At 40.5% G+C, this 23,482-nt stretch overlaps 1 protein-coding gene across 5 annotated transcripts in view; it reads right to left on the bottom strand.

The window, feature by feature from the left end:
- TGFBR3 (transforming growth factor beta receptor 3) overlaps positions 1-23,482 on the bottom strand; it is a 164,018-nt gene that overhangs the window by 128,575 nt on the left and 11,961 nt on the right. For 4 of the 5 annotated variants that reach the window (XM_067538487.1, XM_067538489.1, XM_067538490.1 and 1 more), the window contains exon 2: positions 13,330-13,505. In XM_067538487.1, the coding sequence (XP_067394588.1) occupies positions 13,330-13,390 (61 nt within the window). In that variant the 5' untranslated portion in view covers positions 13,391-13,505. The remainder of the gene's footprint in view (positions 1-13,329; positions 13,506-23,482) is intronic. The other variant, XM_067538488.1, reaches the window with a different exon arrangement.

Genomic DNA, 23,482 nt, shown 5'->3' with positions numbered 1-23,482 from the left:
AATTATTAATAAAATAATAGCAGTACTTAGCACTTAATTTGATCCAAGCACTTTTCAGACATTATATTAGTCCTCCCCATACCCTTCAAAAGGAGGTAGACAGGCTATATACCCGTTTTTCAGTTCAAGAGACCAAGACAGAGAGGTGAAATGATTTGCCCAACGTCACAGAGTCAGTGGCAGAACCCAGAGCCCAGTTCTCTAACTCCCCCAGTCTAACGTCCTAGACCACGCTCATTCTCGTGTTTAGTTTTTCTAAGCAAGGTTGTTAATAAAGTGATCTACTGAGCTAGAATTCCTACATGCATGGTTAGGGTCTTATACGTATTTCCACAGCTCCTCTACTATGGAATTTAATATCAGGAACCCCAAATAGTATCTGTAGTGTGTGTAGCTATGGTCAGGGTACAAACTACACAGATAAAAACACACCTAGAGAGACAAGGTGGGTGACATAATCTCTTGTTTTTCGATCAACTTCTGTTGGTAAAAAGAGACGAGCTTTCGAGCTACACAGAGCTCTTCAGGACCTGAAGAAGAGCTCTTTGCAGCTCTAAAGCTGGTCTCTCTCATGCAAAGAAATCAGTCCAATACAAGATATTACCTCACCCACCTTGTGTGTCTCATATCCTGGAACCAACATCACTACAACACTGAAAATGAAAATACTCCTGTCATTTATAGCCATATGTAACAGATGGCCCATATACTACAGATATATTACCGCTAGAACAGATATGTTTAGACAACAGCGAGGTAGCTACAGAGGGAAGGTTCTCAAAATTGAATGACATTTCAGCAGAAAGGAAACAGGTTCTCTCAATGTCTAAGACATTTCAAATCAGGTATTGTTAGGCACTGATTAGGATTCTGGAATCCTCTGTCTATATGTTACTAATCATATCTGTTTGGTATCTAGGATGAAAATTCAGTGACTAGTATTCTGCTCTTAGTTTTACATGAGTGTGAATCTGGAGTAACTCCTTTGGAGATAATGCAGTCATTTCAGATTTACACTAGTGACGGAGTTTGAGGAGATTTTCTGGAAGTCTCTCATCAAGAGAGTATTCCTTGTTCATTTACTCCTCTAGTGAGGAAGCAAGGGACGTGATGCTTCCACCCCATTTAGAGCCTTAAAAGCCACAGCAAAATCCTGCAGGTCTCAGGACGTCTGCAAAGGGCTGGGAAATTTCCTCTTATGTCCAACAAGTACACGTTATTATTCCAAAACCTACATCCCTCTTCTGAGGTTTCAGTATGTAGAAGGAAAAAGAGCATCAGATAATGCAAAGGGTCACCAAATGTTATGTTGTATGGAGAGCTCCCTACAGACTTGTAGGGTGGAATGATGCTGAGGAGATGTCAAACTGTGAAAACCCAAACATGTAGGCTTCAATGGAATCAGAGGGAGAGCGGTTGGAGGGGATATTTTCCATTCAAGCTCAATCCATTCAACAAAAACATTATGCACAATATTGAATAAAGTTCTCACTTCTCAGAGAATTCTCCAGAACGAACGACAATATGGAAAGAAAAAAATGTACACATATTGGCCTTTTTTGCCTCTTCTTCTTTACGACCTCTGCATTTCCAGTTCGACACAAGTATTTTTTTTTAAAAAGACACCCTGAATGATGCAAGCTGCCATTTATACCCATCTTTGATAATTACACATGCCCTAGTGAAATGGGTACATCACTTTGTGAATGAGCAAAATTCTAATGTAACACACTGGCACAAGTCTACATTGAAGATGATTTCAAGGTTGAAACATGTTTTCATACTCAAGTTAAGGTGGAAAGATCAAGATCAATAACATAGACCAAAGCTGCATTTGCTCCCTAATAAATAATAATAAAAAGTTTTTATAGCCACATAAGTAGCAGGCAAATTTTTAGGATCTAGTGGATCACAATGAATATCTTCCCTGGAGGAAGGTGAGAAGTGGAGAAAAGAACCACAATAAAATGTTCACCCCCTTTTCGTTCTCAACAGCACATTTTTTTTCCAAACTGGTTCCAGAAGGTTTCTTGAAGAAAAAGGCATCAAACTCCACAAACCTTTCTGCTGTATAAGCTCTGAATTTCCTCATTTGTGACTCCTTCTGTGTATTTCTTCCTCATAATCAATGGAGATGGAAATATATTCTCAGTTTACCACTTTCCCTGCCAGTCCCACAATGTAGCAGCTGCCAGATAATGGAACAATAGCTTCATGTTCCATAAAACTATAACAAGTACCTTACACTTAAAACAACTATTTTTCATGCAATTATATGCAATCCCAGCTATTGTCACTCTGAATCAGTTTCATCTCATCCCCAATTAAATTCCATTGACTTCAAATGAGTCTACACCAAGAAGGAATTTGGCCTACTGTCTCCAAATAATGGAAAACTGGGGGATACAATTTGTATACTTTTCCTCTAAATTTGTCTGCTCTGGGACATAAGGACTGAAGAATTTAGAAGATACATTGACTTTCTGCTCTTTGGAAAGACGCACATCTGGCATGATGTTGGCACTTGCAAATATTATTCCAATGGAAAAGACGAACTCTGGGATCTCAATAACAATTTTAATGAGAACATCGTGATAGTGATTGTTTTTCCAACAGCAGATGCTCCATTTCTCATTGAGACATTTAAGACCATATTCCAATTTCTTTTTTGGTATTACTATGTGTAGCCTAATTTCTCCTCCAGACATTCTGTGTTGTTTGACAGGCATGTGTATTCCCTACACAGTATTCAAAGCTCCACAGGCTGTCAGTTATTTTAGCACACAGTGTCATGGGGGACTATCTTTAAGTGATCACATTAAGAGAAACAAACAGGACTACCCAGAAAATCCATGGAGATGGACCTATTGAATAGGCTCAAGAAGTTCTATTGGAAAAATTTATATTATATTTCACAGTATAGGAAATAACCCAAAGGAACAAGGAATGTCATTACCCATGGTATTCACTCTTTCCTGCACGTTGTTGTGAACATGGAATAAAATGATGATTCTCTAAAGATGAGGCAACCAGGTCCAAGCTGTCCATCAGATGGAGCAAGTAAAGGCAGCTGATGGATTCATCAGGAAGCATGAAGAGAAATTCATTTAAAAGTTATGTCCCAAAACACACAGGAGCTCACTTTGCACACTTCTGGATTAAGGCAACTGCTCAGAGCCTCTCCTTGAGCTGAGGCAAGAGAAGAATGCTGATTTTTATTTAATTAAGTATGGCCTTTGACATTCTTCACCTTAATTTCTCTTTTCACCACTTGTTTCTTAAACTTGAAGGAGATGAAAAAAAGGACCAACAAGGAAGGAAAAAGGAAAGAACTTTCACTAAATTAGGGCCTACACAGTGGGAAGAAGAAAAAAGAGCTACAAAGAAAGGACACCATCTCACCGCTCTCTTGCAAACATATGGATGATTTTTAGCATGCTATTTATAACATGGTAGCATGGTATTTGGAGCTTGTTAAATAATGTATTACAGAATTTAAGATAATTTATTTCCTGACAAAGACAAGGACAAAGGTCACTTCATTGTAATATACAATTAAAGGCAGTATTTTGCAGACATTTTTATAATCCTGAGCTTTTCCTTCTAGAAGTACTGGGTGATACTGTTAGGTGGCACAGTACAATTAAAGCATTGCATGCTCTGTTTCCTTCCCTAGGGATTGCACCTTGAAGGGATGGAAAAGCTTGTGTGTTCCAGTGAGCCTGAGGGTACGTCTACACTGCAAAAAAGAGTGTTCTTAGCTTGGGTAATCTAACCCGTTAGCTAATTTGGATTAACGTATCAGTGAAGACATGGCAATTTAGCTTTTAACTTGGATTAGCAGCTCAAATTCACACTCAGGCTCCCCTATTGGCTTTAACTTGAGCTGTTCCCGAGTTAAAAGCCAAGTTGTTGTGTTTTCACCACTATTTTAACCTGAGTTAGCGAACGTGGATTAGGTAACCCCCGTTAAGTACACACTTTTCTGCCCTGAAAGCCATGCTGACAGGAGCTTTAACTCCTGGTAGGGACCCTTGACCTGGACAGGTCAAAGGATGGGAGCAGATGAAAAGCAGTTTACAATCTAGCCACATTAAAAAAAATGTGAAGTAATGGAATGGCTGCCTTGTGTCTCTATATAGGCATGGCAGAGCCTCGTTTGTACCCTAAGTGATGTTTGAGAGCATGGAAAGTATTCAGATGGTCTGCTTGGTGTTTGTAAGAAGAACTCCTCTAGAGGTCAGTTTAATTAAAATGATTGACTTTAATGTTTACACACAGTCTCTAATTCAGCAAAGCATTTAAACACACATGTAAGTGTTTCACTGAATCTGTGCTTAAGGTCCCGCTGCAAACAGCTCTGTATGGGTGCAGGAGACTGCCTGATATTGCAGTCTGCAATATCATACCTTGCTGATGAAGGGAAAATGGATTTGCTCAGTCTGAACAGTTTTAGCTCCTTTTGCACAATTTTCTCTTCTCTAAAATGTGTAACCCTGTTCCTTTCCCCTATCATTCAATTGATGAAATCGTCACACTATTTGTGGAAAGCTGAATACTGCTTATGTGTGACTTAAACGACATAGGACTTGACTCTGGCAAGCAGTTGTGCAAAGAAAAGAGTTTGGTTATTTTGGCACTGCCCATCTAGAAGTCCAGAGTAGAAAACTAAAATATACAGACATAGATAAACAAAGAGCAAAGCCTTTAGTGCTGAAATTGGTGCAACTATTAGTTCTAAAACCTATTAATTTGATCTCGCTTCCCAAACTTTGCTCAGTTTTTCCATTTTAACAAAAGTATTTAAAATACTGTTTGCAATACATCAGGATTCCTTCCATCCTTTCTTGTTTACTGTTCAGTTAAAATCAGACTGAATCTTTCTTTTGGCCTATCTTGTATCTTCTTCTTGAGCTTTTATCACTCAGCACCAACTCATAAGAAGCTTGGTATTTACTGGTAGGTGCAGAGAAAACACAGTAAGTCTCACAACTTTAAAATATTTTATTTCAAACTAGCACCAGGACATTCTCCCCCCCCGCCCCCCCCCCCCCCAAAAAAAAAAAAAAAAAAAAGGCAAAACACTGTTTGGCTGGGTGGGGGTTAAACAATTTCCTTGCGGAGGGCATCTTGGGCATCTAAGCAGAGGCTCCCAATCATGCATTTTTCTAATCAACAGAGGGGAGCAGGCACTCATCTGTAATAGGCAGGGGCTCAAGGGTTAGGCCATTCCATGTGGGGTGCTGACACTCTCACCTAATCCAAGATGATGCAGCTAAACTGCTGCAGTCTGAGCTAGGCATCAGAAGGCCAATCAGTTTTCCTGCTTTTTAGTTCTTCTCCCAATATCACACTTCTACACAGTTTATTTCTGCAGCCTCAAAGGATCTCCTTTTATGGTATTAGTCAATCATGTCCCCTAGACAGAGTACTCATTTGCAATAGTTACAGGCCCCACTAGCACAGGAGTAAAAATTTTTTGTGGAAGGGAAGCAGCAAAATTTTTTTAAAATTACACCTATAAAACATGCACCTTGCAGTTTACTATAGAAAGCTGTTCTTGTTTTCCTATAACTCCTACAGGGACATTTTTCCCCAACCACAAAATAATTTTATATTGAAAATTTCCAGAGGAAATATTTGAATGAAAAATAAAATCTGCAGGTTAAATGAATCTGGAGAACACCCTGCCAGTCTTGTTTAAGAAGGAAAGATCTGCATGCCTGCCTGCCTCCCAATTTATTCATTTTTATTCCCAATTTGTGTCCTTCACCTTATTATGGAAGGACTTTCTATTAGACTCCACTAGGTCCTCGATTGCTTCTGTAACTACAGTGTACAGGTCAGCAAGAAATTCCTCTTCAAAGAGTGATGGTATATGACCTGTTTTTTTCTACTGTTATGCATGTTTCATCACTGTATCTGGGGGCTCAGCTGCAAGACACACATTCACATAAATGCAAGCACACCAACCAAAGATGAAGTGTCATATCAAACAGGACTTGAGAAAATAAATTGCCAGCAAGTAAATGTGCTTCTCAAGCAGGAGGTTATTTACAAGACCTAAAGAAGTAAATTAGGAAAGAACTCTGAGAAGCAAGTTAGGAAGAAAGGCAGTTTTTTAGCTAAAAATCTCAAAGGACAGCTTGAACCAGAATAGGTGAATAAGTCTCTAATGGGGAACCTATGGTTTAAATCTTTAACTGTCTAGTTACTATCCATTTCTCTCTCCAATCCCAGTCTGTCTTCCTGATCACAACGATGACAATTTGGCACAGGGAGAGGGCACTACCAAACACTGAGGAGCCCTTCGGCAGTGCACAGGTACAGAGGGTAGATCCTCAGCCAGTGTTAACTGTCAGAGTTCCTCTGACTTCAATGGAGTTATGACAATTTACATAGGCTGAAAAATCTGCCTCACGGCCTCTGAATGGATGGCCCTGGTGTCTGCAGATCCGTAAGATGCAGGGACTAAACCTCCTCTTTGTTTTGAAAGAATTTAAATCATCCCCCATCAAATGATGAGGCAGAAACACGAGGAGGCCAAACTAAAAAAAATGTTTTCTGTCTCCTTCTGTGAATAACTGCCTTAGTGGCTGATTTGGCCCTTAGAGTTGGCAGCAGTTTTCTTTTCTGTTCCCGTTAAGCCATTTAATCAACATGTACACCATATGCCCAACAAACAAATATTTGCCAGGTAGTAAAAGAAACATGGCTTAAGTCAAAGACTGAAACCAATCACCACACTGATAACTCAGTGTGAATAGCTGTGCTCCCAAAAGGCTACAAAGCCCAACCTGCTTATGAGGTTATCCAGGATTGTGTTTGCACTTGAAATTATTTATGTGGAGTTCCTACAATCCTTTCCAGGTTTCTAGATCTTTGTTTATCCTCACTTCAAAGGTAAAATTCTTTTAGCCAGCCAGGTAGTTTGGCAGCAACTCACTACTCTGCCTTCAACAAAGGAGTCCAGGATTTTCCATGGTGAAAAAAAATGTTTAATAGAAATCCAGGTTTTCCTCACAGAACTTTTACCTAAAAGTCAAAGTTTATTTGCAAACTAGAAGTAAGGTGTGATTTTGGCTAGCATACACAGACATCTGGGTAGTAAAAAGGGATCTAGGAATGAGTATATACCCTCTTGGATATTAAATGGATCAAATTCATATACCTATATATGAGATAGAAAAAATCAACACAGGGATCATCACATGCAGTTTTATACCTTAGATCTGATTGATTCTCTTGCATACCATGACATCCTTCTCATTTATCTTTTTATGTTATTAACCCTCATGACATCTGAGGCTCAATTAACACTGGTACTCTTTAGAGACAAGAAGGGGAAAAATCAGCACTCATTTAAACAGAGAGTCAGTCTAGAGGTGCCTCATTTTACCCATATCCAAAATGCAACACTGCTGAAAATAAGAGAACATGTCAGCAATGGCAGCACAGAAGTCCAGTTAGGCCTCATGGGCGTCACAAAGAGATGTCCCCTTCTACTGCAACTTTGCCATTTAAGAACACTAACGGGTCAGAGAAAAGGAGTCTAGTTGGTGAAAGATTCAGTATGTTCCAGCTATCTCCTTAGGGAGGTGGCGTGCTGCCCCCTGCCTCACTTACCCTTCACCACACAGACAAAGTGAAATACTTTTACCGATATATTTCTTATTTATATATCTGCTATCAGGAAGAATTGCACATAAATGACCCAAGCCTGAAAACTCTCTCAGTACGGAATTCCCACTGATTTTAAAAGCCAGTCTTTACCACTAACAGTCTCATAGCTGAGATACATTATGCTTCTCTGCCATGTTGTTCCTTTGGGCACGTACCTGTAGAAAACCCTTCTCAGCCTTGCCTACAGAGCTTCTCCTACAAACACCATAATACTATATCCTTGTGTTTAAAAAACACAACTATTGTTATCTGATATTATAGATCTGAAGGCTCAGTGCTGTCCATGGAAAACCCCTTAGAAAACTATTTTAAAATAAAGTCTACTTCTATAGGTCTTTTCCCTTAATTTTAATGATTAATTAATTAATTTAATTTATTTATTAAGGGATCATTGACTGTAAACATTATCTTTGTTTCATAAGAGTGCATCTGCTCAGGTTCTCATCTCTAACCTGAAATCAAAATCCTCTAAGTGACATGAAAATTCGTTGCTTTGGAAGTTATCTGGGCATAGACAGATAATGATTTTAAGGAAGATATGACTTAAGGCAGAAAAGGCTGCAGGAGGGTGTCAGCATATGCCTAGGTCCCCATCCCTCAACTGAACACTGACAAATACATAACTGGAACAGTCTGGCTCATTTGTGTGATTGTTAAACTAGATACTAGAGTCCTAAGAACATGTTTACACTTATGGAATGCTTGTGAGCTGCTGCATGCATTAATCTCACTTACCACCTCTGTATCCTGTACTGTAAGATAATATTTGACCATTTGCATCATAAGCCTCTGCAGCTATGGAAAACAGCAGACAGGATACAGAAAGTAAATTAGTATGAAATGCTGGCCTGCAACAAAAGGTGTTATGTCATGCCCCACAGAGAAGGCCCACCACACTAGATGAACTATTATGGAACACCTAAGAGGACAAAAGATTGTTGATTGCTCTCCCCCACTCCCCCCCATAAAGAGGAGATGTGCAAATGAATTTCTCCGGTCAACTGAATTGGCAGCTTGGAGAAGGGGGAAAGGAAATAAAAAACCCAGGCAAGGAGAAACTATTTCTATGCTGCTTGGACTCTCAAGGGAAAGGTTTTCTAGGTAAGTAAGAGCTGCCCAGTGTTCAGCCTGGGTTAGCCCTGAGGGACATATGGAGATGTATATTATATTACACCACATTACCTTTGGAAAATGAGACTACCTCATTTGCTTTAACCTCATAACCCACCCTTATTTCCTTTTTCTAGTGAATAAATCTTTAGATAGTTTTTTATGGGACTGGCTACAACCATTGTTTTGGTTTCATACCTAAGGCGCAACTGACCTGGGTAAAGTGACTATCCTTTGGGACTGGGAGTAACCTGAATATTGTTATGATTTTTGGTGTAAAGGACTAACTACCACAAAGGTAAGCTTGCCTTGGTAACAGGATAGATCCAAGGGAACTGCCTATGACTCCATGGTTAGGCTACTAGTGCCAGAGGACTTTACACTTGATAACTGGTTGGTGAAATCTAAGTATACAACTCTCAGCCACTTTGGGGTTAGTGCCCTGTTTCTCAACAGTCTGCCATGAGGTGGGTATTCATGCTCTTGAGCCGCTGCAGGACAGTTCGACAGAAGAAAAACAGCTAGATCCCACAAAACCCTTACTAGTCTCCCCACTCCACATTCCTACCCACTCTCCCACTTCAGATTCACCCACTTTTGCTCCCTTCAGTCAGTGCAAGTGGAGGGAAGCATTAGGCTCTGAGTGAGAAGAAAGCAGCTGATAAATTCCTGGGCAACAGCAATGTTGTTTTCATGAAAATATCATAAAAAGCAAAGAAAAACAAGAAAAAGTAAATTGATAAAAGAAGTTTAAGTTGGACAGACATTCCAAGGTTTCTATGAGGTGTGAATGACTTTTTAATAATGATGTTGAGTGTGAGATCACTACATTTGATGCGCTGCTCTTAGTTAATATCAATATTAGGGTTAGGGTTATGCTTGGATTAGTAAATTGCCCCTTTGTCAGAAGGGCATGAAATGCACTGCCAATGTCATTAAGAAGAAATAAAATCAACAAGTCAGATTTACATACTGGCACTTTTTTCCTCAAATAGGTCTCTTTGTTTTTAGAATAGTTATGATTTCCTCTACTGAGTAGTTATCCTCTTTTCCCATCCCATACTGGTATTCATACCCTCATCTCCACACACAAACACTCACAGACAGACAGACAGAAACATCCCATATTGTTGTAAGTGTTGGAGGTCCAGAATCAACAGTAAGATTACTTACAACACAATAAGCTCATTCCAGAATCTTAGCATCAAGTACTATTACATAATCAGAGTTACTAGTATTGACTGAATGCCAACTGTGTAAGACAGCCCTGGAGAAAGTCCCTCAAGGTCTGAGGGCATTCTTGAAACAGCATTATTTTCCATTCAATTGATGAAAGAAAGCCAGATTGCAATGTACTTTATTGCTCAGACATGTCTCTTCCAAAATTGGTAATCTTTTCCACAATGAGGACATCCCAGATTTAAACAAGCCATCTGTCCACTGTCCAGTCTCCCCACTACCTCATTTTGACTGGCTGCATCTCAGTTCGCCATTCCCCTTGAACAGTTTTGGACAATGTTCTTGCATGTTAGGAGGACACAAAGCGAAGGGTGCCCCAACTAAGGAGAGATGACTAACAAACATACCTAAATTTAGTGCACTTTTCAGAATATTACATGCAGAAAATGCATGTTAATGTGCGTGTGTGTTTATAGAGAGTCTTGAACCTGCAGATCTTTTCAATGCTGTGTTTAGGAAATGTTATAACACACTAGTTTAAAAGTATTTACATGGGACAAAAGATGGGATAGATCAAATCCCTATAAATAAGAATGTATCTCCCTTGTCTATGGTGAAAAGTTCCAAAGGGGTAACCGTGTTAGTCTGTATACAGCAAAAACAATGAGAGTCCGGTAGCACCTTAAAGACTAACAAATTTCTGTGGGCATAAGCTTTTGTGGGCTGCAACCCACTTCGCCAGATACATGAAGTTGAAATCACAGATTGTGTACGTACACACACACACACCCACCCACCCACCCCCAAGGGTAAAAAAAACACAATGGGGAGGTCAAGTGCCAACAAAGTCAATTCAGTTAGAGTAGATGAGACCTGTTCACAACCATTGATTAGAAGGTGAGAATGTGTGAACAGTGACAATTACTTCTTGTAATGAGATAACCATTCCAAGTCCCTATTCAGACCCAGTCTTATGCCCACAGAAATTTGTTAGTCTTTAAGGTGTTATAGGACTCTCGCTGTTTTTTCCCTTGTCTATACAACTCCCATTAACTTTAATACAATGGTCACCATTAAATGTCTTTACAATCAGTCTGTAAAATAATCTACAAGTGTTCTTCATACCAAATATAGGTCCTAATCCTGGAAACATTACATCCAGATATAATCCCAGAAACCCTATAGGCAGGACTTGAAAAATTACCTAATAGCCCAAGGATATTTTCTCACACACACACACACACACACACACACACACACACACACACACACACACACACACACACACACACACACACACACACACACACACACACACACACACACACACACACACACACCCTCCCCCCCCATCCCCCAATTCCACCGGGAGACCTGCCAACACCAACCGTAACCCAAGTCCTGCCCGTCTTAACAGCCCCCACTTTCCCCCATCCCACCAATCCATTTTATTCTCAGTTCCCACATTAAATCCTTTTTTCAAGGGGCAAGAGTACCCTTCCCACAGACACTCTAGTAGGGCGACAAGGTAGTTTTGGCAGGATCCTCCCACACATGTACTTGCTGACTGACCACCTTCCCTCTCATCCTGGGATACCAGCAAAGGTGGCTGCCCTAAGAGCACAGCTGCCAAACCCCCACTTCTCATAAGGGTGTGTTTTCACTGGGTTTTAGCCCAACCTCTCCCCATCATCAACACCAAAATACCTCTAACCAGATTTGAAGGTGCTTTAAACCTGGACTATCTTAAATGGCTGAGGGCCTCTGTTAGAGACTGGACTCTGTTTCAACTCAGGCTGGAACCAGCAAACTTTGCAGTCAGGACATAAGCAAAAACAATTACTCGAGTGTTGCTAGTCCTCCAATGCCCTTTCCATAATCCCCCCAAAGAAGAGACCTGCAGTTCTCCTGCAATTGACTGGGAAAGAATCCTAGAACATCGCAGTACAAAGAGCCTTGGGACATGCCCCCAAAAACAGATGGGCAAGTGCAGAAAGAGTGAGGACACAGTAATGTATGCAGGGCTGCACTAGGCTAACCTGGCTGCTCAGACCCAGGTGTCAATCAACCAGGTTAACAACCAGTGAAAACATTTGCTAATAATGGCAGCAGCACTGGAGCGGTCTCTTTGCAGACTTCAGAAGCCATCAATCCACTGTTTATATCTAGTCCACGTTTGGAAGGATTTCTTCATAACCCAGAAGATCAGAAACTTAATTCTTTTTTAAATGAAAGTTTAGATTCTGCAGAAGTTGATGGTGCTCACCACACAGATTCCTACAGGTCCTGGGCAAGATAACTTTTTCAAGCCCAAAATCAAAGGGATGATCATAAATATTGGCACTGACATAGTAAATCAGTAAGGCAACTTAGAAATACTACACAGATAACATTTTAACAGAATGCATGCCAGTGAATATTAACTATTTGAAAATAATTTTAAAGATTCTAACAGCAACCATAAGTAGCAGAGCTCCATTATAGAAGCAGTGTTATTTCTCATCAGTAAGGATAAGATTTTGTCACAGAGGTCACGGATTCTGTGACTTCCAAAGACCCCCATGAAATTATCCTCTTCAGCTTCCACCCTGTGCTCTGGGGAATGGAGCAGAAGCCGTCAGCTTCTGGGGACTGCAGGGACCCTGGAGCTCTTAGCTGCCATGGGCAGCTCTGTAGCCATGAGTGAGGGGACCCCAGAGCCCTAAGCCCCGGCGGGTGGTGGGGGGACCCCAGAGCCCCATTGGCTCCCACAGCTCCTGCCGCCTTAGGGCACCCTATAGCTCCCAGTCTCCACCAGGGACCCCGCAGCCCTGACCCACCTCAGGCTGCAGGGATACCCCACAGCCTCCAGCCTCAGTGGCAGATCCCAGAGACATCACACACAGCTGGAGTATATTCCAGAGCCCCAAGTCATCCTGGGGTACCCCGGAGCAGGGAGCCGCAGCGCTCGGAAGGGGACCCAGAGCCACTCCCCGTGATTGCTGCACCCTTCCCCTCCTGCAGTGGGACTAGAGCTCTCATCCTCCCCCCTCGGGGATTTGCTCAGCCCCGCACCCCATTATTTTTAGTAGAAGTCACAGACAGGTCACGGCTTCCGTTAATTTTTGTGTATTGCCCGTGACCTGTCCGTGACTCTTATTAAAACTAACAGTGACAAAATCTTAACCATACTCATCATCATACAGTCATACCAGAAAGTACTATCACAATCATACACTATTGCTTTATATCTGCAATTAGATTCTACATAAGCCTTAGCTGACCTAAATTCTTCTAGCATGAACATCTGTTTTTGATCAATAATTTCAAATGCAGACGAGTTACAATAAAACACATGATTTACATAATGTCACCTACCTGCAACTGCTAAACACAAAATCATCAAAGCAAACACTGGAATCACACAACTTGAAGTCATTTTTACAACACTGGGTCTTCTCAAATCAATTCCTTTTGTAGCTCTTCATGTAGATGTATTTCCTTTGAAATTAGTGGTATATGCTTTGAAATCAAGTCTTCTAGACTTTTGCCTACTGAGAGAAAAAAAAATACATTTTAATAGTAATATGTCTTATAGAAATGTCCTCCTCTATTTAAAATTATCTTTTTTGTGTTGTATCTAGCAAAATAGAAATATTTCTTAAAGGAGTATTACAGAAGTGTATTTTACATTACTGAATACCCTAAGTAGCAAAAGGAACACGTAGCACATAACTAATCTTTTCCCCCTCTCATTTTTCTAATTTGTCCATCCTCCCAAAATAATCACACCAGCTGTGTCCTGTTCCAAACGGACATCCCGGAATGCATTCTGGGACATAGCTACTAGTATTGGAGACCTGCAGAAGCCCAGAAGCAGCACATATGATCTCAGATAAATTTTATTTTAAGTATGCAAATTTCTTTGGGTCGCTGAAGTCAGAAGATATATTACCCAACCTTAAGAATATCATGAGAAACTTCCACATACATACAGCTTTGTTTATAAGTAACACAGTAACTCTGACATGCCTTTCTTGACACCACAAACTTGAAAACCATTTGAAAGATCCTGAAACTAAAACATGTTAGAATTAAAAATAACCCCAAAAAAGAAAAAAAAACTCTAAACCTACAACTAACAATATACTTTTATGAGAAAAAGTGCAATATCCCTACCCTACACTGGCTCTCTTTCAGGCAGCTAGCTGCCTAGAATGAGAATCTGAAGTCAGCAAAAAGGGAGTTGCTTTCATATTCAATCAAATAAAGCAAATATATTTTATTTCACTACCAGCCTTCTTAAACAGAAAATGACAAAAGATGCCTAAGCAACCACAGATCCATTACTACAAAACAGTGTAAGCTCTTCAAAATAAACATCACAAGCAAGGTAATAGAATGGAGCTGAGCAGAGAGAGAATTCCAACTGAGGCGAGATTAACACCACTTAAAAATGTACTTGCTCACTTTAAATAGATTCAAAACAGTATCAAGCTAACTCAGGCACCCTACCACGTGATCTGCCCCCTGATCATAATGTAATTATGGATAGTTCTATGAACACTGGCAGCCTATGAAGGGCAAACATGATCCTACATCCCCCCCTTCCAACAGAGATTCTGCAAGTGGGAGGAAGACTCCAAAAACCTCCTTGCTGAGCTTCTCCAAACTCATTCTGAAGGGACAGGGTTTGCCCCTATAAAAGGAGCTGCAGTTACTCTCTAGGCAAGAGTCATCAATGCAGAGGTCCCATTCTGCCACTCTGACTTTGGAGTGGACCCCAAACAACCCCTCCATTCCCTTTCCTACAGAGCTAGTAGGGCCTCCACTGGTCACAGCTGTCCCATAGATCCCTCCTTGATAGGGGAAAGGAGAGTTCCCTCAATGCAAAGGGAGCTGCACTGAGAGCTGTAGTCTAATAACTGAAGGACTGTTGACAGGCAAACAATGCAGCACATAGCCCAATAGCCCCATTCTTAAGTTCCCACCCTTTCCCCTCACTAGATGTTGACAATGAAGAGACCTATCTGCAGGGTCCCCTAGAATGGAGAAGGAGGAGAGGAAGAAGACAGTACAGCAGAAGTTCCATTGGCTGGAAGCTGAAGCTAGACAAATTCAGACTGGAAATAAGGCAAAAAACTTTAACAGGGAGAGTCATTAATCAATGGAATTTACAGGGATCGTGGTGGATCCTTCATCACTGACAATTTTTAAATCTAGATTGGATGTTTTTCTAAAATATATGCTCTAGAAATTATTTTGGGGAAATTCTATGGCCTATGCTACACAGGAGGTCAGTCTAGATCATCACAATGGTCCCTTCTGGCCTTAGGATCTATGACTATTGCCCCCCACCTTCTGTACAGAACAAAGTACATCTTACATTTGCTCACAGAAGGCTCCTTTCACATAGGTCACTGAGACAATCTAGACATGGGGTGGCCAACCCACGGCTCGCGAGCCGCACGCTGATCTCTGCTCCTCTGAATGCGGCTCGCAAGCCGCACATGGCTCTTTGCATGCTGCTCTTTGCACTGAAATTGACAAGCAGCTGGGGAGAGGGAAAGTGAAATTGACAAGCTGTCCCCAAAATTGACCGATTAGTGCGAATTGTCCTGTCCCGGAAGGGTAAGAGAGGAGGGTAGCTTGTCAATCGAGAAGTGAAATTGATAAGCTGCCGCCGAAAATGAGGGATCAGTGCAAATTGTCGGCGGAGGGTAAGGAAAATGTGGTTCTTAGCATTATCAATAGCTATTTTTTGGCTCTTCGTCTCTGAGTGGTTGGCCACCCCTGATCTAGACCTTGATTTGGCCATTGTAAAATCTGCTTTCAGTCAGTGCCTATCACTAGTGCTGCATCCCCCTCTGCATCAGTGCTGATCTCAGAGCACTGAGAAGGTATGGTTTCCCATAAACCATCATATTTAAGGAAGTAAGATTTCTGGCATGGGTATATTATTCCTTCCATTGTTCACTACAGAATCAATGGCTTGTCCTAATTGTGGATAGGAGGTGGCTTCACACATCGTGTGTGTTGCATGTCTGAAGTGACAACATGCTACATGCATTTGTATCCTAAGAAATATTACAACAAACCTGTGCAATGTCCCAAGCTACCAATGATCTTCCTTAAAAACTAAAGCCAACCGGAGCAATTTATTTAGGAATTCCTTCTCAAAAATTGGAAACTAGAAAGTTGCCAATTAAGGAGAATATTTCTGGAGAAGGATAAACCAAGTAGTGGAGACAACCAAAAGCTTAAAGCAGGAAAACCTCCAGAAGATAACTGCTTCCCAGGAGAATTGTATAAGGCTTTTAAAAATTACTGGTCTTGAAACCACTGGAAGTATTTAATGAAGTCTTGAATTCCAGTGTCATCCCCCCATACACTATAAGTAGCAGTCATATCATTAATCCTCAAACCCAAGGGAGATCCTAAACTCCCTGGTAAGTTAAGGCCAACCTTTCGATTTTATTAAATAGAGAATAAATTGTTGGCAAGAATGTTGAACAATCACTTAACACAGCAATTTTGACCACAAAGGACCCATATCAAGTGGGTTTAATGCCAAAAGGCAAACCGTGAAGAATTTATGCTAGATCTTGATCATCTGGAGAAGTCATAGAGAAGCTGGAATCACTTGCTGCTACTTCTCTGGATACAGAGAAAGCTAAGTTTGTTCAGTAAAAGTATTTGGTTTCTGACTCAACTTTTTAGTGTAGTTACAAAGACAAATGATCAGAGACAGTAAATTCATAAAATTTTTAGGCAAAGCTAGTTATAAGAGATCAAAATGTGCTGCAAGATGTTATACTTGCAAATAGGCTATGAATAAGCACTCAAACTTGAGTTTGCTATACATAACCATTTCACGAACAACAATGAACAAAAGAAAAACCGGAAAAGAGAGAAACTAGAAGCAGAACAGCTAAACAGAGCACATTCAATAATACAATGAACAAGACATTTCTAAGCATTGATTACATCATTCTTTCATTAACGTAAGTGTACAACCCAACAATGACATTTTTATAATATACAGAGCCATGCAGCAGAAGTGTGCACAGGGAGGGAAAAGAGATAAAGCTACATTAGTCCTTGTTATTTAAGGTCCCCACTCTTTCTCTACCACAAAGACTTCCAATGTAGGTGGGTGCAAACGATGAGTTTTAATTCATTTTCCATGGCATTCTTGGGGGGAGGGGGTGTACAGGGAGGCACATTGATTTCCCCCAGTGGAATATACAAGAGGTTGTATCCCTGCCCCAATCTGCAGATCAACAAAGACTTCAGGGTCCCATTGGAGCATAGGAGCATCCAACAGAAAGCCCTAGACCTGTACTCAGCTCACAGAGCATGAATTCTGGAGATTAAGGCTAAATCAGTCTGAGCTGTACTAAGAAAAGGGCTCTCAGAGCTGAAGGATTTGTTAGAAATAATGTCTCTCTCTCTCTCTCTCTCTCTCTCTCTCTCAGATTTACAGAAATAAAAAAGGAGGGTTATGTACAACGAACTCCTAGGTCCCTCCTTAAACTGATAACCTGACTTCAAATTTCAGGAATCTGATTTAAGCTACACCCAATTTCCCACCTACACAGATTTCTGCTTTAAAGCAATTTGAGTGTAACAGCACAGTTAAAGACCTTATGGAAATGAAAAATACCAATACACAAACATGTAATGGGCTAGACTTGGAGAAATGAAATATACATATGCATGATACACACAAATCCTTTTGGAAGTCCGTGGCAGATGGGCGTTTGTCAATAATCCATATTTGCTATAAGAACCGAATGAACATTGAGAAAAAATTTTTTAAATGATGAGTCCTTTCTGTTTAAACTCTAACACAAAACAAAGGAATCCAGCTTCAGGTTGAAACCTACTGTCAGCAAAATTAACATGTGAAAGTGTGGTGGTTAGCATAGCACAAAGAACAAACAGCCCACTAAGTGGGAGGGATGACTGCTTTGAATTAAGATGTGAAAAACTGTACAGAAAAACAGGAAACTAAACTGTTCAGTCACAGTAGCAGATACAATTCTAAATGAAGTTGAGACAACAGACATTTCCAAGAGACTCATCCCTCCTCAAGGGTACACCTGGATAACTACTTTTGCGAGCACGGTCACAGAAGGGCAAATCAAAAGTATAACTGAAGGATTCCAGTGAGGAAGAGTGAGAGAGGAGGATGAGAGACATACATTCAAGAGCAGAATTTGCATTTTCAACACTGGCTGCCAAAAAGAGATCAAGTGGACTACAGAAAAAACATTCTGTAGAAAAGCAAGTACTGCTATTTTCCTACCATGGCACAAAGGGAATACACCTAGACTGGTTACACAGAGTGTAAAACTGGGTGTGTTATCCATACTGTTTGAATCCAATTGTCTCTGCTTACTCTTAAAAAAAAATCTTGGGTTATTTGTGAGGATTTCATGCAGATCATCCCAGAGAAGTGAGACAACCTTCAAGCTATAAGAGAGAGCCAAGGAAGAGCATCTAGAGCCCAGTCCCCTGAGGATTTTCAGTGAAGGCGGCACAGAAAAGGAGATCCTGTTGAGCAAGGCCCAAGGTCCTAATGATGAAGAAGAAATGCCTCATGACCACAGAGGAGAACCAAGTTTAAGGGGACAAAAACAATAAGTAAGGTGCAATCATGAAGGTGTACACCACCTGACCAAGGAAAAAAAAACCACCCATTTATTCTACATTTTAATTAATCTAGAAAGAGGCTCAGGGGAAAAAACCACATACAATGATGAAGTCTATAATGGAGCAGTTTTAATTTGCATCTTAGAAGCATTCAGTACACTTGTCTCTTTTGATATATGAAACATTGAGTCTATGTAACATACAAGTAGCAAACACAATGTTAAAAACAAAAAACCCACCATGATAAAAAAAAGATGAAGTTGCTAGATGGCTGTCTCTATGCTGAATACCATGGCTGTTCTGAACCACGTGGTCAGCAGGGACAGAACTTAGAGACTCCTCCTTCAAAATCACAACTCTCACTACCTCTTGAAGAATCTGTTATCTGCTAACCGTCTACGGCAGACAGCTGAGAGAATCTGGTACCATCCTGTTAGAAGGAAGTGGTAAACGGACATACAAGACAGTTCACTACAATTCTCATCAATTTCCGTACCTTTACATTTGCTGAATTCACATTTGTTTCTTTATAAGAATTTAAAACTCAAATTTCCCTAGAACTTCCAGTTTTCTAAAGGAGAGTCTTCAAAACTACCTTCTTCTATGCTGGCACAAAAACTGTGTGAGAAAGTCAGTTTTAATACTAAAGCCTTCTCAGAGATTTCAGAAGTTCACTGCTTCAGGTGATGTCCTTATTAAAGATGGCTTCCTCATAGGAGACTTCCTGTTCTCACTGACAGAGGCTGCAATGCTCTTCATCCTGAATATCTGAGCACAATTTTACTTGGTCTGCTTCTGTATTTGTAAATGACTATTGAATCTTATCCCCATTCACAACTTTTCTCCCTACATCTTTACTCCTATCTCCTTTTCTTCTTCTCTGTCTAATTCTTTAAGCTACTACTCCTTTTCCTTTAAGGCCCAGCACACAAATAAATATGTCTGCATGAGGCCACAGAAAGATTCTGAGGTGCTTCTGTTTCCTATTCAGGACTTGCATTGCATTGGAGCTGGACATATTCTTCGACTGGGTCCTTAATGCCCTAATTTTTTTTTTAATTTCTGTTCTGCTAAGCCCTTTCCCCAAATGGTACCAGCTTTTTCTTTAATTATATCCTCCCCTTCACATGTAGTTCCTTGCTTTGCTTTAAATTCATCTATCATCTTCCCTGTGTAGCCTTTTCCTTCACTGCCTGAAGAGTAGCTTCCACTTCCTCTTTTTCTTATCACAACAGGCTCTCTTTAATGCTGTCTCCCTTCCATGGTCACAGCCAAGGGGTTATGTTACCCTCAAAAGGCAAAATACCACAGCACAATACTCTCCCATTATGTTACAACAGCTCTTAAACACTTTGGCCTGGTCTACAATGACCCGCGGATTTCGGCAGCAGTCGACGGTAGATATTCAAATATCTCCCGTCGACTTCCTAACATCTACTTACTGTGGCGTCTCCACTGCGCTGCACCAACAGGAAATGCCCTCCCATCGACGCAGTGCTACGCTACTTGCCAGGGTGGATTTACAGAGTCGACTTCCAGGTTCAATTGAGCAAGTCTTTACCGTTGCTCAATCGAACCTGCAAAAATCGATCCTGCACTGCTAGCGGTGCCATCAGCAATGTAAACATAGCTTTTGTTTACCAATGAGAGTCAAATCCTACTCACCTTAATCATTGACTTCAATGGGACTACTAAGGAGAGACTACTCTGTGTTGTTTTACCATAGCAACACAGACCCAAGTTTCTAAGACATCCAAGAAAGCCTTTCAAGGCCAAAGCTGTTTCATTTTGTGTTTGTTTTTAAAATGATTGTCATGTATTTTATTTAACCACATTCCCATTGGGTCTCTGTACAATAAAAATGTGCATTCAACTGCACAAATATAAAGCCAATTGTCTGTAATTAAGTATGCCCAAGTCCAATTTAGATGCTAAATTCAGTCATACAAGCACTCGATACACTTAAAGTGAGACATGGGTTTTGAAAGAGAAATATTATAACCCCAAACCTATAAAACATCCATTTTTCAAGAGAAGTCTTTTTTTTTAAAAACTAGATGACATTTATTCTGTTAATACTGTATGATTTGCATATATACAGGTTGGAAGGCAGACTAAAAGGTATTATTGTGGGGTTCAAAATGCACATTAATCGTTTTCATGTCTACATCCAAGGTATGCATGTAAATCCCACCACGCAAAAATTTAAACAGTAACTTATTCATAAACTATTAAGGAGACTGATTCTGCTTTATAAACACCAAAGCAGTTTCATTTCCAGGGAATAAGGAGAGTAATAAAACTAAATATCCTGACATATCAAAAGTCCAGGGAAAATGTTATTCGGATGCCTAGCAGTTCATATGCTACTGTGCTTGTAATGGGACATTTCAACAAGTCACAGTTAAAGGCTATGGGAACTGGAAAAGGGCCAAGGGAAGAGGCTTTATGCCACTTTGAAAGTGTGCCTCTTCTATTCCAGGTTACTTTTGTTGTAACGTTTTGTTTATTTTTACATTAATGTATTACAAATGTGTCATGTCAAATTACAGGAAGCTACAAAATACACACAATCAGTTCCTAAAAGAGTTAGAAATTTCACCCTTGCAGGGCCCTGAAGTAGCAGCAAATCAGTCTTTCACCACAGCACGAATATTGCACACATTTAACACAAAGGTCTGGCTAGGACAGCAGACAGCCAGTCTCAATCTCATTCCACACAAATTTCCCTTCAGCCTACACAGATCTGGTGTCAACTCACTTTAATTGTTGAGAGTTTACATCAGAAAAGCAAAATCATTAAATCAGACACCGTGGGAGTTTTGGCTGAATCACCATGACAGGATAGGGCCCGAATATAAAAGAACAGACTGGAAGGAGGGAGAAGAGAAATCATCTTCTTGTAGGTTATACAGATTTTTCCTACAGGTGAGCTGGGGGGCTGCTCTTTCTAGGGTAAAGGGCAGGGAACTAAGGGATAATGCATATGGAACAAGCACTTGAGACGTTTCTACAAGAGACTTAGGGAGGACAAGGAGATAATTCCTTATAGGATATGGGCATGGGAGCTGTCCTCAGGTGGAAGTACACGTGAGAAAGTCCCCTCAGCAGAAGGAGTACATGAGTGTCTCCTCACAGGGGGCTGGCTAGAACATGCAGAATTCTCTTTACAATAAGGCAGCATTGAGGATTGTGGAAGGCATCATGAGATTCTATGGAAGGGAGAGTGTTTGGCACTGAATACAGAATTTGACAAAAAGGAGCAGCAATGTGCAGTGGCAGGCACCCCATACGTAATCTGTTAAATACTAAATCAGGGTTTTTCTCCTTTGACATGGAGCCTTCAGTTTCACCATGGATCACAGCATCTCTAAAGGAGACCAAGACAGAAACATTATGGTGATCTGTGCCTTATGTACTGAATTATGAGTCAAGTGATCCAGTGACAGCTCTGCCACAAATTTCTTGTGCAAAACCAGGCCCTGGTCTACACTTTCCTGGAGATTCAGCAGCAGTCGACGGGAGTTACGCAAACTACGCAGAGTAGCTTGTGTAACTCCCATCGACTGCCGTGCTTCCCTTCTACGTGCCGTCTTCACTGCACTGTGCTGATGGAAACAGCGCTCCCGTCGATGCAGCGCTACGCTACTTGAGGGGGTGGTTTTACTCAGTCGACTTCCTGAATGATTGAGTGGGTCTACACTGACCACTCAGTCGATCCAGAAAGATCGATCTGGCGGTGGCGACTTTGCTGCCATCAGTATAGATATACCCTAGGTCACTGTAAATGAGGATAATAGGCATTCTGACATTATAGTGATACAGCCATGTAAGTATCTAGACAGATAATATTAACTTATCTCACAGGGGTGTCCTGAGACTATTTCTCCTCAAGTCTGAGAGATGCTCAGATACTATAGTGATAAGTGACACAGAAAAGCCTATGAACAATCATTTACAAAAAACAAATACACAAACAAATAATCTCTTTGCCCTCATCATGTAGTGCCATTGGCAAAGCTGTATGGCTATTTTCCTGATGATTGTTCAGATAATAGAAGGGGGTGGAAGGAGAGGCAAAAACATCTGATGACATAAATAACAGTGAGGGTAACATTTTCAAAGTGACTTAAGAGCCTAAGTTCCATTTTCAAAAATAATACAAGCCTCACTGAAAGTCAGCAGGAGCCTAAGAGGTCAAATTCCATTGAAAAAGTCAACAGGAGCCTACGTCATTTTTGAAATTGGGACTTTGGCTACTAACTTAAACACTTTTGAAAATTTTACCTTAACAAAACACCTACAATAACTACTACATAGAGATCTGCAGAACAGACCTAGAAAGCATCAAAAAGATTAGCAGGCTCTAAGGAATAGGTCCATACAACCTTTTCCCCTCAAAAGTTGCGTTTCTTTGGCCTAATCACCTTTTTTTTTTTTATGGTTTCTAATTGGAAACAGAATAAATTTCCTGGCATTAGCGTATATTACTCTCTACAAATACAATGCTTGCCAACTCCCTCACACAAATAACATTAATCTTGGTTTTATTTGGCTCAGTCCTTAACTTCACATCTAAGCCAAAATGATAATCACTCAAACATACATATCAAGAACCTTTGCTGTAACCCTGGATAAGGCATCGTCTTCTTACGTCACAGAACTTTACCTCCACCCCAATCTTGTCCAGGTAAGAGATCTCATCGAAGGCACTCTTACAAATCCTTGATGCAATTAGTTTTTGATGCATAGCAAGAGATTATCTAAAACAAGTCCTAATGGAAAACTCCCTATCAGAAAACACACTGCATTAATTTTTGATAGATTTAAATCTGGAGTAGGAGCTATGTTCCCTTAAGGAAATAAAATAATG

This window comes from Emydura macquarii, unplaced genomic scaffold (genome assembly GCF_026122565.2).
Source record: "Emydura macquarii macquarii isolate MOO-44397 ecotype Brisbane River unplaced genomic scaffold, CSIRO-AGI_Emac_v2 contig_480, whole genome shotgun sequence".
NCBI lineage: Eukaryota > Metazoa > Chordata > Testudines > Chelidae > Emydura > Emydura macquarii.
The sequence above is the reverse complement of the archived record's forward strand: the minus strand, read 5'-3'. Positions and strand labels throughout refer to the sequence as shown.